Source organism: Mus musculus, chromosome 14 (genome assembly GCF_000001635.26).
Source record: "Mus musculus strain C57BL/6J chromosome 14, GRCm38.p6 C57BL/6J".
Classification (NCBI taxonomy): Eukaryota; Metazoa; Chordata; class Mammalia; order Rodentia; family Muridae; genus Mus; species Mus musculus.
The window spans coordinates 62945442-62962228 of NC_000080.6; the positions used below are offsets into that span (position 1 = coordinate 62945442).

General features: G+C 44.5%; 1 protein-coding gene across 6 annotated transcripts in view; it reads left to right on the plus strand.

Moving 5' to 3' along the window:
* The window catches only part of Wdfy2 (WD repeat and FYVE domain containing 2), a 123849-nt gene extending 107781 nt beyond the window's left edge, over positions 1–16068 (plus strand). For 2 of the 6 annotated variants that reach the window (XR_383185.4, XM_006519064.2), the window contains exons 7-11: positions 3202–3307; positions 6474–6575; positions 7571–7701; positions 9420–9528; positions 10839–16068. Coding sequence is in view for 3 of the 6 variants with exons in the window: in XM_006519064.2 (XP_006519127.1) it covers positions 3202–3307; positions 6474–6575; positions 7571–7701; positions 9420–9528; positions 10839–10868 (478 nt within the window). In the remaining 3 variants the exon portion in view is untranslated. Of the gene's footprint in view, positions 1–3201; positions 3308–6473; positions 6576–7570; positions 7792–9419; positions 9529–10838 lie in introns of those variants that run through there. The other 4 variants (NM_175546.4, XR_003950859.1, XR_001781124.2 and 1 more) reach the window with 4 other exon arrangements.
* The last annotated feature ends 719 nt before the right edge of the window (positions 16069–16787 follow it).

Genomic DNA, 16787 nt, shown 5'->3' on the forward strand with positions numbered 1-16787 from the left:
TCAAGACTTAAATTAGGAAATGCCAAAGCAGATTATTACAAAGCCTGATGGAAGAGTAACAGTCCTGGAGCCTCGGAATACACTGTCCCTGAGTGCAGCCTCCAGCTGTGAGTGGTGAGACACTTGCTTCTGAAGGACCTTCTGGCTTCACAGGATCATTGATGTATGTATCAGGATGCCTGAACACAGTGCTTCTCAACCTAGGCTCAAAACTCCTTTGAAGGTTAAGCAACCCTAACACAGGGATCACCTAAAACCATTAGGAAACACAGACATTCACATTGTGATTCATAACAATAGTAAAATTACAGTTATGAAGTAACAACAAAAATAATGGTATGTTTGGGGGTCAGCACAACATGAGGAACTGTATTAAAGGGTCACAGCATCAGGAAAGTGGAGAGCCACTGCCTTAACAAATGAAATGTGGTACAAGCATGGTTTCAAGTCTGTTCAGCTGGCTAAAGGATAGAGTCTCCCCCTTTCCCTTGAATGTCAGAATGGAGGTACCCCATACTTTTTAAAGCATGACTTTTCAAATCAATGTGAATTATTTTATATTAGTCATTAGTTAATAAGAGATGTACTTGGACATTACAAGTAGTTCAAAGGGAAATCTATTCACAGCAGTAGACAGAGCTAAAGTGAGGCTGGGGAAACAGCTCGGTCAGGAAAGTGCTGGCCACGCACATGTGAGACCTGAGTTTGGTCACTGGGATGCTGTAAAAAGCTGGGCATAGCAGTATGTTCTCGTCATCACAGTGCCGCTGAAGCAGAGAGATGTGGCAGCAATGCCCGGTCAGTGGGGCCTTAAATAACAACAGCAGAAAGGCTTACACAGTAAACATCGTAGCCATGGTACCCAAGGCTGACCTCTAACCCCTGTATGCACACCCCTTCCACAGCTACACACACACAGAATGCTGAAGTTAATTTGTATGTGGATGCACAGCTGGCTTCTTCATGGCGTGGTCAGGACTGGGGATAGCGGTATCTTCACTGGGCAAGATTTTGGTACCATCAGTTTTCTATGATACAGGGTTGTAAAATAGTGGTCAGATGTACTCTATTAATACAGACCCTGTAAAATCAAATAACCCAGAAAAGTGTGCAAGCTCACAGCTTATCATCTCTGCCTCCTCAGCTCTGGGAGGCTTGCTTAGCTTTACATGGGACCATTGGGGACCCAAACTCAGGGCCTCATGTTTGTGTATAAGTAGTTTACTGATTGATCCATCTCCCATTCCCTGTGAATCAATTGTAGAACTCATTGAATAACTATTATCATGGAAATTAAGGGAAGTCTTAACAGCTTGGAGTTGTGGTTGGTGTGAGATTGGCTGTTTTTAAATGTTTTAATTTAGATGATGAAAGTAGAATTTACTATGCTGTAGGTTAGACATGGCTTACAGGAAGAGGAAAGGCATCATTATATATCGGAAAAATAAAATATTAAAACATCTAAAGGATTCTAAGCAACACGCCTACTTCTTGTTCCATGAGTAAGCTGCAAGTTGCCTTCTCCTGTATCCTGGCTTAGTCATGCCTATTCATGGTACCATCTGTAACTGGAGCAAAGTGAGTTCCCACAGTTTAGGGGAATCCTGCTTAGTCCAATGCACAGTCTAAACACTCGGTAGCCTGTGACCAAGGGTCCTTCTTCACAATGATAGTGTTTTAAAGTCCTGGTGGATACAATATCTTTCTTGAAGCTCTCAAGCCATCCTTTGTAGAAGACAGACATGAGAGTAACGGGAAGGATACTTATAGCCTATAGAGATTTAAGGGCTTAATGACTGATATGTCGAATGGTCTCACAAGATAGCCCAGACTGCCTTGGAACTTGGTATAGCCCATTCCAGCCACAAACTCATTGCAGTTCTCCTGCCTCAACCTCCCAGTGCTATGATTACCAGTATGAGCCACTATGCCTGGATCTTTTTTCTTTTTTCTTTTTGTGATGTTGGGTTTTGAACCTAGAGCCATATACTAGTAGCATTCTGCTACCAGCCCCAGCACAGACCTCGACTCTACAAATAAATAGTAACATGGAACGCAGTGTGTGTCGTAACATGTACTGCAGTTATATGTAGTAACATGTACTGCAGTTGTGTATAGTAACATGAATAAAATTGGATGTAGTATCTCTTTTTAAGGTGAAGGGCCAGATCTTTATGGTTTTTCCATATAATATGTATAATGTCCATGTGGAATGGATTCTTCACTGTAGTTTTCAAATCAATCTGTTTTATTCTCATTTTATTTTATTTTTGTTTTGTTTTTTTGTTTTTTCAAGACAGGGTTTCTCTGTGTAGTCCTGGCTGTCCTGGAACTTACTCTGTAGACCAGGCTGGCCTCGAACTCAGAGATCCGCCTGCCTCTGCCTCCTAAGTGCTGGAATTATTCTCATTTTAATGTAAAAATAAAGTAAATATTGTATCAGTGTTTTAAACCAAGGCTCTTTGGTTTCTTCAAGTGTATTGTAAAAAGTAAGGAGAGAGCCTGGGCCACTGGACTTAGATCTTAGCACCTCTGCTTCTCCAGTGTTGAATTACAAGTCTGCATTACCATAGCTGACCAGACCAGCTGGCATAGTCTTAATTACTCACATTTTAATTGTATATATATGAATATGTTACCTACCTGTTTATCTCTGCATAATATGTATGCCTGCTGCTTGTGTGGGCCAGAAGAGGGCATTGAGTCCCCTGCAGACACAGGTGGATGTGAGCCACGATGTGGGTACTGGGAATCAAATCCATTGCTCCAGCCCCTTAATTACTTATTTTAATTGTAATCGTTACCAAGATAACTAACTGATATTTCATGGAGAAAGTCGGGAGGAGGGAGGCTAGAGACAGCTGAGAGCTGCCTTATGGCAAGCATTTCAGAGACTAGCGAAGCAAGTGCCCCAGTCTCCCCTGCAACACGGAATGCACCTAAGGGAGGATTAGAAGACTACACTGAAGTCAGCAATCATTTCTTATGTAACTGCTGGTAACTGACTAAAAGTACTTCCTCCTGGGCTTGGGAAGGCAAAGGCAACATCTGATAGGTCTGACCATTAGCACGTCGAAGGGCCTGTAAACATCCCTAGCTACTGGTTGGTATTGTCTGGCTATTGACGGCTTTGATGGTGTCTGCTGTGGAGCCTGTTACTTGCTTCCCCCAAATGACCCCAACCCTTGGTTTTTTTCACAGTGACAAAGTCCAGGCCCTCTCCTATGCACAGCACACACGACAGCTCATCTCATGTGGCGGTGACGGTGGCATTGTCGTCTGGAACATGGATGTGGAAAGGCAGGAGGTAGGTGAAGCCTGCAGATCTGCCTTTGCTCCCCTCCTGGTTATTTCTATAGTGAATAAACCATGAAATAAGATACATTGTGTCTTATGTTAGAAACCCCAAGGAAGAAGAGCCCTTAGTGTGGTTTTAATGGAAATACATATTCTTGTGACTGTCATAGTCTAAACAGCCCCCAGATATGAGACTTTGTCTTCTTAAGCACAGATTTAAATTTTACCATAACACCTTTTAAAATTAGTCTTGGTTTTAGTCTCTAAGCATTTTAACAACTGTTTACTGAATATTCCCTGAACAAATATTTTGAAGTTAACCATTCTCTATTGACCTGGAATTATTTTGGGTAAACTTTCCCTTTGGTAGTCAGCATTCCTACAGAGTGTGAGATTTAAAGAGAAAAGCACACTTTATAGAGACAAAAGGGTTTTTCCATCCCCTCACCCAGCCTTGTCCCAAGAGAGTCACTGGAGTTAGCCACAGTGTATCCCTCAAATGCCAGGAACTAAATGCTTAGGAAGATTACAGCTGTATTGTGTGGGACCGTAAAACCACAGGAGTTCTATTAGCAACTAATTAAAATAATCGTTACTAGTAGGAGGCAAAGAAGTGTAGAGTATTGCTTTTGAAAACTGTACTGGGCACCATCCATATCCCGACAGAGGGTCATTATAGCCTGTGCTGGTCATGTTCAGCAGTCCCGCTAGAGCTAGAGATTGTGTCCTGGCATGCTTTGAGTTAGGGATAGTCAAGTTTAGCTGTTGTGTGCTTTTTAAAAAAAAAAAAAAAAAAAAAAAGGAAGAACAAACCCAAAGGAATATAACAGTGTTGTTTCCAAAGATGAAAGTAGGCATTTGGGAGCCAGCTTTGAGCCATTTTGACATGCATATATATGAACATTCAGCACTTGTCGATGGGTTTAAGATCTTGTTAATTTGGAAGCGTTGATGAGCAATGGGAACGATTCCATCCATCTTTTGCAAACACTGTACTTTATAAGCCTCTGGGAATTGCTTCCTAGTTATTATGGCAGAGGCTGTGGGGTACTAACAAGAACAAAGTTTGTTCTAACCTGAAGTGCTGCTGACAGACTTTCTAGAAAGTTCCGAGGACTATTAAATGGTATAATTAATGAAATCCCAATCAACACTCGTAAGAGAGAATGTCAATGCTGGGTATTTTGGAAGGCATGTTATGACTGGCTGTCAGGGATGGGTGCAGTGGGGCCTGCACATGCTATTACTGGGAAGTTCATGGGCTTTGCAGGCGGAGACGCACCAGGAGTAAGAGCGGGTGAGTGGTGAGTGAGTTGGTGCTTGATGGGAAAGTAGAACAGTCAGGTAGGAGCTTCAGGTTGGGGGCCAGAGAGGGAGGACCCTGCTGAGTAAGTCAGAAAATGTTCATTAACAAATAAAGAACGGGTCTGTGACTCAGGATACCATCATATTTACAAAATCTGTAACCTAACAAGGACTCTCCATGTTGGCAAACACCCTTCCTTCTGGTTTTCTCTACACTTACAAAACGGGATTTTATTAAATGTATTTTTTTCCCTGAATCCCCTCACCATAGACACCAGGATGTGTGTGGGTGTATGTGTGAAGGTGTGTGTGGCATGTGTGATGCATATGTACAGCAGATGTGTGAGTACGTATGTGGTATATGAGTATATGGCGCATGTGTGTGGTGGGTATGTGTGAGTGGGGAGGGTGTACGTGTGTTGGGGAGGGTGGTATGTGTGTGTATATATATATATGTATACATATATATAATATGTGTGTATGTGTGTTTATGTATATGTATATTTGTGTGTATGATGTATGTGTTATGTTTGTATATGATTATGTATAGTGTGGCTATATATGTATATGAGTGTGCGTGGTATATGTGTGTGTTTGTATGAGAGTACATGGTCTATGTATGAGATGTGTGTCTCTATATGTGTGTGTGTGTGTGTGTGTGTGTGTGTGTGTGTGTGTTTGTGTGTGTGTATATATATATATATATATATATATATATGAATGAGTTGATATATGTGTGAAACATGTGAGTGTGTGGTTTATATGTAGCATGTATATGTGTATATATATGAATATTATAGTGTATGTGTGTTAATAAGTGGTATGTGTGTTAGTTGTGTATGTGTGAGTTTATGACTGCATGCATATGTATGTATATGAGTTTGTATGGTACATGTATATCTATATGGTTATGTGTAGTATATGTGTGAGAGGTATGTGTGTATGTGTGAATGTATATAAATGTGTATGGAAATTTATGGAAATACTGTTGTACCACAGGTCCAGTTCTGTCTCCACTTTCTGTCTCAGAACCACTTTTGAGTTCTTCCCCAACCTGCTATAGCTCAGTGGCAGAGTGCTTACTTAACATGTATGAGATCCTAGGCTCAATCCCCAATACAGCATTCACACATACTCAAGCACCAAGCATGTATGTGTATGTACACATATGACATGTCCACAGCACACACCCATATAAGATCTGCTAAGGAATATTTTTAAGCAGAACATGCTTTTAAAGCCTGTCTGACTTATGTAGACTACTTATGGTGAGATTGCATATATATATATATACATACATACATATATACATATATATATATATATGTGTGTGTATATATATATATATGTAGTGCAATTAGACATCATAGTATGTAATTTTGAAAATAGGGACTGAATATCTCAGCATGGAGGTCAGGAGCCTGCTCAGATCCTCCTTGCCCTGACTCTCCTCCCTTCCTTCTTCAGCTGACTTGCCCTCCTCAGAGACACCCCTCCACACCCACACCCACACCCACCCACGCCTATGTCAGAGCCTCTGGTCTTACCTTACCAACCCCTAGCCCGTCAGAGTTTCTGTTAACCTTACCAGAGCACTCTGCATCCCTTAGGCTTTTAAACTCTTAGACACTTTGATTACTAATAATTTTTTCATGACATCTTCCCAGGCAAACGATAATCTCTATGATTCAAGGTTCTGTTTAGCCACCACTATGTCCCTTCCTCAGGGCCTGACAATTAACAGACCTTCCTTAACTATGTTTATGTCTGCTGTGGAATCAGCTGTTTCTGACGAGTGTGGAAGTTTTAGCAGTGCCCGTGGCTCCTTTGCCACTTCTCACTGTGACCTGCTCTGTGCTTTATTTGTCAAGACCCCTGAGTGGTTGGACAGTGACTCCTGCCAAAAGTGTGACCAGCCTTTCTTCTGGAACTTCAAGCAAATGTGGGACAGTAAGAAAATTGGACTAAGACAGGTTGGTGACATGTGCTCTATAAAGTTGTTATTTGGAAGGGATTTGACTGTGTAGTTGTGGAAGTAGTATCCCTTGTCCTCGTGGGAGCTGTTACAGAGTAACTGATTTCACACCTGTGACACCCCCTGTCTACTGCAGCCCCTCCCTAGTAGATGGGGCTTCCTAGTGGTTTGCTGTAAGTAGTTTTAAAACACAAATGGGCGACACCTGAACATTAGAGGTGTCACATTAGCTCATGTTAGTTCCCAACCATGAAATTATATGAGCATGTTTACTTCGTAATTAGTCACTTTCCCTCCTTCTGACGTGGTCTCAGTGGTTTAAGGTCTGTTTTATAACAGCATTTTCAAACTCTGATTCTATGGTCTGGTTTGGTCTTCCCTGTGGAAATCAAACGTTAGGTCACCTAGGTTGAACACTGCTAAAGCCACAGACAAAGACCCGGCCACTGGGTGTCTCCGCTGTATAGCTCACAGCAATGGTGTTAAAGAGAATGGAGAATGGGGAACAGAAGAGGGGAGGCATGCTTCCCACAAGTGCCCACTCTGACCAAGACCAAAGTCAAAGGGAGTAGTAATCTGGCGTGCCCTTGGTGGCTTCTGGGACACTGTTGTATTGTAGTCTGCTGTGCGTTGTGTGTGTGTGTACGGTGTATAGTGTGGTATGGTGTCTATCATGTATATGTATGTATTAAGTGAGTTTCTGGGATAACTGCACTCTAGTCCTTTTAGCACTTTACAGTACAGTCTATCATGTTAAATATTCTTCATCAAATATAAACTAAGCCCTTCCTTCTACCTAAGACACAATAAGTCCCAGTTTGTCTACAAATACTTGATCACCTGGCACCAGCCTCCTATGCTGGGACTGTAAGACAGTGCTATTATGGCCAGCTCTGGGCACTCTGACCTGGTGTCTTACCCAAGAGCAGTTAGTTTTCGAGTGTGCCAGGCCTGCAGCCAGTGCTATGGCCTCCTGTTTCCCTTTTCTCCCAGCACCACTGCCGGAAGTGTGGGAAGGCCGTGTGCGGCAAGTGTAGCTCCAAGCGCTCTTCCATCCCACTCATGGGCTTTGAGTTTGAAGTGCGGGTCTGCGACAGCTGCCACGAGGCCATCACAGATGAAGAGTAAGTCCCACGCCCTGCACCCTCCGGGTTATGGACAAAGCCCAGCCTGAGAATTCCTCCAGAGAAATTCCACCTGCCTGGCTTGCTGGGGTACAGTATAGCTCCTATACCACAAGACATCCCTGTGGTTATGAGAGGCTGGTGAAGAGGGAATGTGCTCAAAGAACTCCCTGCTGGGCTCTTAATAATCGCAGGGCATGTGTCTAAGCAGATGCGTGACAGCAAAGCTGCTGGCTCTCTCACTGAGAACCTCCAGGGGAGCCAAGGCCAATCACCTTGGTGCCCAGCCTGGTGTCTTTACAGATGTTGGATCAGTCAAGGGCTCCAGCAGTTGTTAGTTTCCAGGAAGAACAAAACCCGTTTCCCCAAGATGGAAATAGTCCCAGATGCCCTCCTCTGTGCTGGTGCATTCTGCCTGGTGTCCTGAGATCTTAGCTCTAATTTGGAACAAGCAACTCTGTAAGAATTGAAAACTACCCCAGACACTGGCGCAGAAACAATGTGCTGCCAGTGGGTGCTGGTAGATAACCAGTCCCCAGTCCTCCCAGCACTTTGTAGTACAGTCTGATCACGTCACCCTGTTAGATATACATCAAGATGTCCTTGCCAAAGTGGTTGTTCATGTGCACTGATTATTTGCCTCTTGAGGACATGAGATTAATGAGAGTTCTGATCATTGGAGAAAACTGCAGGGGGCCTTAGAATCTTCATCTTATCAAGTCAGAGCTGAGTCTAAGACATTTCAAGTTAAGCTGAAATCATTTACAGTGATCATTTTACTACTGAAAGTCTTTCCTGTAGCTTCTACTATAGTGAAGAGACAGCCATCTTCTGAGAGCTCACAGCAGTATAGAGACCCTGAACCATGATGAGGGGGGCCTGCTTGGCCTGCCCAGCTCCACCTCTGGTCTTCTGCCTCTTCTCTGGCAAGCACGCTAGCCCTTGCCTCTAGAGTGTCAAGGCAGCCAATGGGTCTTACTAAAATTGACAGCAAAGCCATAGGCCAAAGAGCACAAAACAGGCAATGCTGTATGTGTATTAAGATACTTATATGGCTTGATATATACATATACGCATATATACATGTATATGTTGCTTATGGAAGCTTTAGAATACCATTTTAAAAACTTCTGTTTGCAGTTACACCAGTGGGAAAGAGAAGACAACATAGATGGCCTTCAGTGGTGTCATTTTAACAACCACACCTTTAAAAAAGAAATAGGCCAGCCAGAGTATATTCCCCCCTCCAAAGCACAGACTTGGCAAAGGTACCGTGGCCTTTAAAGACTTCCCCAGAGCATAGGTAGAGATGTTCCTGGATGTCGTTTCCTGAAGGAACTGGGGGTTTTCATCTTTTCTATTCTGGAGGCCAGAAGAATCATTTTACCTCCGAGCCAGTGAGATGGGTCAGTGAGTAGAGGCTCTTATACCTAGGCTGACAACATGAGTTCAGCCTCTGGATCCCACAAGTTAACAGGAGAGAAGCGACTCGGAGAGTTGTCATCTGATCTCTACTTGTGTACTTATACTCACACTAACAGACACAGGCAAGCACGCATGCAAAAGCAGTAGCCGCATCATATAACAGATCACCAAGGAGTGAAAGCAAGACCATTTCTAACAGCGAAGCAGTCGTCAGCCATTAGGCTGAATCTCAGGTTGTCCTGGACCGCTGTCATCCATGTGCCTGCCCCTTACTCTCGTCTTGCTCCTTGCAGACGCGCCCCCACAGCCACCTTCCATGACAGTAAGCATAACATTGTGCATGTGCATTTCGATGCAACCAGGGGATGGTTACTGACTTCTGGAACTGACAAGGTAATTAAGGTAAGATGCCATCTTGTTATGCTTTCTGTTGTGGGCCTTGAATACAGACAGCAGGATCAGGAGTGTGAGGCTGTGTTCAGGTTATCCATGGAAGTGAGCACGGGGAGCCTGCTGCACCCACCACGCCAATGCACATGATAATTTCCTGACGATATGATCTTTAAAAGATAATAGTAGGACCTGGCTGTGGTGGCGCACACCTTCAATCCCAGCACTCCAGAGTCAGAGGCAGGTTAATCTCTGTGAGTTCAAGGCCAGCCTGATCTTCAGAGCAAGTTCCAGGACAGCCAGGGCTATACAGAGAAGCCTTGTCTCAAAATAATAATCATAATCATAATCATAATCATGGGAGCAGGGTGGGGGAGGGTATAGGGGACTTTTGGGATAGCACTTGAAATGTAAATGAAGAAAACACCTAATTAAAAAAGAAGAAAAAAAATATTATTGCAAGAACCAGAGCTCATCCCTAGAACCCACATTTTTTTTTTTTAAGTACAGACATGGTGGCAAATGCTTTTAATCACAGAGCTGGGGAGAATCAAGTAGATCCCAAAGGACTCAGGCAGCCTAGCTTAATCAACGAGCCACAGGTCTCAGAGAGAGATGCTGTCTCAAAAAAAAAGATAGTTGGCCCCTGAGGGACGATGCTTGAGTTAACTCTCACACATGTGGATACACATGAGAGAGTGAGTCCCATACACAGAAGTCACGGGAGTGACATGTGAGCGACAGTGATCAGGACCCACAGAGGGAGGTGTGCCGTTCTTGAAGCTTGGTAAAGCAGGTGGTCTTGATCTGGATGCTGGTTGGAAGGAAGACCTGGAATCAGTGGCCAAGTGATGCATAAGCCTTTTTCCTACCAAGCTTAATTACTTCAAGAGTGCTTATCCAGGCCTGTGAAGTTTGTGGCAGGTCACAGCAGAGGCCCAGGACAGAGGGGTGGACTCTTTGTCACCCTGTCCTATTTTAGAGGCAGCAGTAGGATGAAGTTGTTAGAAGTGACTTCAAGCTAAGTTCAAACTTGGAGGCCTGGCACTTCTTTCTGATGTCTTAGAGAATTGTTTGGAAGGTCACCCAGGCGTGTGCCGGCTCTCTCTCCCTCCGTGGACCTGATATGCCTTTATCCTCCTTAGCTTGGGAGCAACATGTCAGCCGCCCTTATATAGAAGTCAGGCTAGTGCTATGTGCATTTGCTTGATAACTGGGAACAAAACCAAAACAGCACTTTGAATTGAGCCCGTTCTGAGCATTGTTCATCCCCAGTACAGTTGGCTCTTAGTTCATCCTTGGCTTCTCGCTCTCCTTTGCAGCTGTGGGACATGACCCCAGTGGTGTCATGATGACTCGCCCAGGGACTAGGAGACAGTGTCCCTGAAGAAGCACTTGAGTCCAGCATCCTCCCGGGAGGAGGAAAGAGAGCTTCTGGATGAGCAAGAAGAGAGACCGAGGCTCCCAGCGAGTGTGGGTCCTCCGCCACTGTTACCGCAATCTAGTGAAAGCCATTCCCTCCCAGGACTCTTCAGTCGTCCATACCACAGAAAAGAAGATATTTTTTTATCAAATGGTTTATACAGCCTGGCTGTGCTGCATTCATTATTTTGAGTATATTGGAAAATCTGTGTGGATGTTTACGCTTCTATATTTCAGCTGTGTGTTGTGTTCATTGCTTTCTCTGTCAGAAAAAGAGAGAAACATCTGTTGAAGGTATTGCGTTCTCGTCAAGCGGTCTCCTCGTTCTTGCCTCAGCATGTACAGACAGTCCTTCTCGTTTCTCGAGACTTCCACCACCGGCCTCGCTTGCCTCTTGCCACAGAGGATGATCACAGTTTGTGCCGTGTTTCTCTTTCATGGCTTGGGATAAGAGTTGGAAAACCATGCGTGTCCAACAGCTGGCCTCTTGAGTCACCTGGAGGGAGCAGGTACATTGTCGGAAGTCCCTTGCAGCTCTGCTCTGGCGTTCTCTGCCATCCACACTAGAAAATGCTGCAGCAGCCTCTGCTGACCATCAGCCAGGACACAGGTCCTGTGACCAGCCTCACCCTGCAGTGCCTGCATCTCAGAATTCAGTGAGAGTCTTTCGAGCCTTTTGTGTTTTGGACTATGGGGACTTGGGATTTTTTAATTTTATTATTATTTTTTTGTTTTGTTTTTGGCAACTTTCCTTCGTTCATAACATGAAAGACAAACAGAAATGTCTGTGTTCCAGAAGGAAGTGCCTTGGAGGTGCATCTTTCTACATGGCATTGCCTCTGTATGTGAACATGTATTACTTTAAGATTAGAATTCTGCTTTCTTCACCATTCATAATTTAGTTTCTCTTTAAAAACCAGGTATTTAAGCATCTTTATGTTCATGTATACTCTGCTATGAAGCCAGCGTGTGATCTAAACAGAGGTACTAAGAAAGCAACAGAATCCTCCAAAGGGAATAATCAGTTCAGCTTGAGAAGGTACAGTAAGGACTCCCTCGGGCTATCAAGATAGGATTAACAGTAGTGGCAAGCCTGTGTCCAGAAATTGGCCAGCCTCTCCAAGCCCTTCACCATAGTCACCTGTCAGGAATGTCACGTCATTGCCAGGTGAGAGGCCTTCTGGGTAAACAGGCAGATTGCTCGCCCTACCCTCTCCATGCCATCCACCACAGTACCTTGCCCACTTCTTGCCTAACAGGTGTTGCCTGGCACAGAGGACTTGAATGAAATGCAGTCCTCCTGTTAGTTTTGTTCTGTTCCTAGAGAAGCAGTTCCTTTCCTGGCATCGTTGCTTCTCTTCACAGAAGAAGTAATAATCACCATTCTTGGGCCCCAACCACACTTAGCACTGGCGACCCAGAGTGCTTCCTAGGACAAGCCGCTTCTGCTCTCTGGCACTGGGAAGGCCTGGTGTGCACCTCACACAGCCACACCCCTGGTGGCTGGCTGCAATGTGAGAGCAGAACTCTCTCCAGGGCGTCATCACCACTGTGATTTAACCTGGTCCGAGAAAGGCCACCTAGCTTCAGTCTGGCCACTATTACTGCTATCAATTTTTCTCTGTGTGGTCGCTCCATCACAGAGCTTTGAAAAGGGAATTAGAGGTAAAATATTCAAAGATCAATGGTGTGGTTGGATGCTAGGATCTATAGCCACTTGGCAAGTTGCAGAGAACTGTGTGTTGTAAATCAGTAATAGAAGTAAGTCTGTCTGAGCTGGAGCATGACTGCCCAAGGAATGGAAATGCACTATTGGGGAAGCTCAGACTCCCAGCAAGCCTGTGTGGATTCCCAGTCTTGTATAGACGAAGTCAGACCTTCAGTAGAACACTTTACACTGTTGGGTGGCCCTACATACCATGCTGGTCATATCCCAGCTACGGCCCATCCTTAGGAGTGCCCAGAGATTGAAAGTTGACAGTGATGAAAATCATGGGTGCCTACCACAGATTGACCAAGGTTTCCATGGCTCTGCCCTTTCCTCTCTCCTTACCCATGTGGCTAGTGATGGGAAATTATGTATCAGAAAACCAGCTCTGCATGTGATACTGTGAATCTTCTACTTGCCTGGTATCTCCATTAACCCACGGGGAATGCATGCTGGTGCTCACGGTGTCCAGGCACTGACCTCGTCCACCAGGCATGAGGGCTGGCACAGTGCTTGGCTCGTTTCTCCTCTGGGGAAAAAATTGACAAATCTGTCATCCTCTTGGGTGTACACTTGACTTTTCTTGCTGTGCTATGGAAACCACAGCTCTGGTACCCGTAGTGAGGACAGCCGTGCTGGGAGGTAGGGAGACTGCACATGCGGAGTTTCTCCTACTTGGTGAATGAAGAGCATCTTTCAGTCTTAGTGTTTCCAAGGGAAAGCATTTAGTGAGCCACCTGGCTGTCTCCACCATAGCAACAATGGTTTTAGAATAAGTACTTGAAATTTTGTATCACTTTATAAAAGGCCAGTCAACATAATGTGTTTCTCGTTTAGTTATTTGAATTATTCATGAAGTTACAAAAATTATGAAGTTGGAAAAGTATATTGAGGTCTCAGATGTCCCAGGTTGGTCACACCAGGCAGTTAGACAGAGGTAAAGTGTAAACAAGACATTCTCAAAGAACTACTCAAGAATAATGGCACTTGCTATTACCAGTGGCATTGTGAGTAGGCAGAAGGGCAGCACTTTTGCCTGGGCAGGAAGTCTCTGGACTCAGGTTTAATACTGTTGAGCACATTTGACAAACTCTTGGTTATGAGTGGGAACATGTTACATCAGAAGGTGGGTGGTACCACTGATCTGTATGCCGACACCCCTTCCCACATTAGTCCCCACTGACCGCCCTAGAGTCCCACTGCCCTGCTGGCTAAAGGCTGCTCCTCTTGGTCTGGGCCTATGGTATTTGTCATCGTGATGAGAGGCATCGCCTTCTTAGCATCTCAGAGTTATATTCTAAAAGCATTCTATATTTTTGTTTAACATCCTTTAAAAGCTTGAATTTGAGCTTTAAAGCAAAAGAATAGTACCATATGTCACAGTAACCAGAATATGCATTAATGAAGGGCCTTTGGCTTTGTCTTTTCATAATATTTAAATACATATATATTTGTATATAAGTGAGCTTGTTCGCAAAGATTTATATTTTAAAGCAGAAGAAAAGCATTTTCCAAAGTGCTCTTATTTTTCTTTCCCTTGAAATAACGTTGGGTTGAGGTGGCTCCTCATCACCCTGATGAAACGACACGAATGTTGATCAGTTTGCCACTTTGTCAGGCAGTAAAGTCCTACCGGGGAAGCCTGTGTGCGCCTATAAACTGGAGTTCAGCTTGACAGCCAAGAACTACACACCAGGCCTCAGGGCTTTAGGTCTGCGCTTTCACCTTTTAATGTTTCCACCAAAAGCCTCGAGGCTAGCTCAGACAGCAGTGTCTGTTGCCTGCATGGGTCCTCCCTTGTATTTCCCATGCCACGACCTTTTCAAAGTCTTTATTTTGAAAAGGTGGTCAGAACTCTGAGTGAGGTGTCAATTCAACCACAGTGCTTACAGTCCCCTCTAGACCTGTGACTGGGTTCTACGACTGGTGTTTATTACAGGACTAATGCACACGACCACCAATCACAGAGCTGACCTCACTTAGGCACATGAACACACTGCACTGCCAGATCAGACGAGGTTCTCTCTGGGCTTTTCCATCTAGGGCTTTGTCTTAGTTAGGGTTTTACTGCTGTGAACAGACACCATGACCAAGACAACTCTTATAAGGACAACATTTAATTGGGACTGGCTTACAGGTTCAGAGGTTCAGTCCATTACCATCCAGGCAGCAACATGGCAGCATCCAGGCAGGCATGGTACAGGAGGAGCTGAGAGTTCTACATCTTTATCTGAAGGCTGCTAGCAGAATACTGGCTTCCGGGTAGCTAGGATGAGGGTCTTATAGCCCACACCCACAGTGACACACCTACTCCAACAGGACCACACCTTCTAATTGTGCCACTCCCTGAGCCGAGCATATACAAACCATCATGGGCTTAGTTGGTGTTGTTTTAGAAAAAGATGGTGAAATTGTTAGTACCATCTAATTTAAAAGATACCTCAAACTGTTCACCTTGGGAGGTTGAGACTATCTGACTGGGGAGATAAAGTGTTTAGAAAGTTTAGATTGGTTCAAAGGGTAGATTTCAAATCTTATTTAAATATTTAGAGGTTTTTTGTTTCCCCTCTTGGTTCTTTGGGATGCATGAGGGGGTATTTTTTTTTTCTTTTTTGTTGTTAAGGGAAAGCAGTTTGAGTTTGCTTCTGTATAGTTCTTATTGTTCAGATGGTTACACAGCCTTTCGTTTATAGCATATGTCAGTGTGAAGTATGGACCAAACCACTAACATGCAATTACCGTTGTTCTGTGTGAGCTTCTGTCTCATGCCATTTGTCTTGCATTTTAAATGGTGTTTTCAAGGTATTGTCATTTGGAGAGGAGAAAAATCTCACATAACAAGTGTAAAAACTGTTACTAACTGGACAGCGGGGGAGCTGTTAGCCCTGCAGTGGTGCCTACCCCTTGCTGTATTGTCACCAGGTACTTTTGCACAGCTGCCTCCTGGGGCTCACATCTGGATGTGGCTGCCACAGGCTTGTTTTTCCAACAAAATAAAACAAAAACAAAAAATAAAAAACAAACAAACAAAAAATCAGGAATTAGGGGACTAGGCAAGGACTCAGCTCAGTATGCTGTAAGCCTAAAGTTAGAAGCTGGAATGGGTCACTCCATGGTGGTTCTGGCCATACTCCTCTGCAGCTGCTGTGCTCTGTGCCACTGGACTCCACCAACCAGGCCCACCAACAAGACCCTGGCCTTCTAAATGTGATGAGGTGGTCCTGAGTGAGGATGTTCTGTGACATTAAGATGACTGACTGTATGTATCCTGTGCAACTGCTGCATAGCGCTGTGAATGTTTCTCCTGTTTTCCCATTGTACCGCCCTCCAGCCTCTCATGTATGTGTAGCCATTTCCAATGGACGGGTCTCAGAGCAGTGGCCTCTGTGGCTTAGAATAAATGGCCGAACACTTGCCTACTATCTCAGTTGTATCCTTGTCAAGTGTGACTATATAAAACTAGCAACTCTTAGCGTTTCTACCCTTGTGGGTTCTGACCTGTCAAGGAAGGATGAGGAAGCTTCCAGACTATTCACCACTCGCTACATAGACTTCGAGAAGAGTTGCCATCTCAGGTAAGCTACTGTTGGCTAGCCTGAGGTCAGCATGTGGGCTGCAGCCATGAGTTTCTCTTTAATATAGGGAGTGTTCTCTGTGCATGGGAGTTTCCAAGTGAAGACCCAAGAACTTGAGGGGGAAAAAAAGAGTCAGGAATTAACCATTGAGGTAGACAAGAGTCAGGAACCTCATTAAAAACTCTGGAGGTCCATTCTATAGAGAAGAAAATAAGTACAAAGAAATAAAGGCCCCCTGTGATGAAGAGCTAGGGAGGGGGCTACCTAGTGATCCTAGGCCCCTGTCTCTATCCTGCCTTACAGTACCACCCATGCCCAACACAGCAGGGAGCCCAGGTTTTCCTCCCACAAGAAAGAAACAAGGCAGTAGACATATGGCTTTGGCCATGCCCCCACCCCTGCTGCTGTTCTTATGTCCCCTCCTCTGTGTTCCTTAGCAGTCCATCCACATCTGAATGTCCCCAACTGCTTGGAGGAGCACAGCAGGGTTTCTTACACCGTGGGGACTAGGTGCGTTCATTTTACCTTGACAACTAAGAACTCTTACAAGCAGATTCTAAATGCAG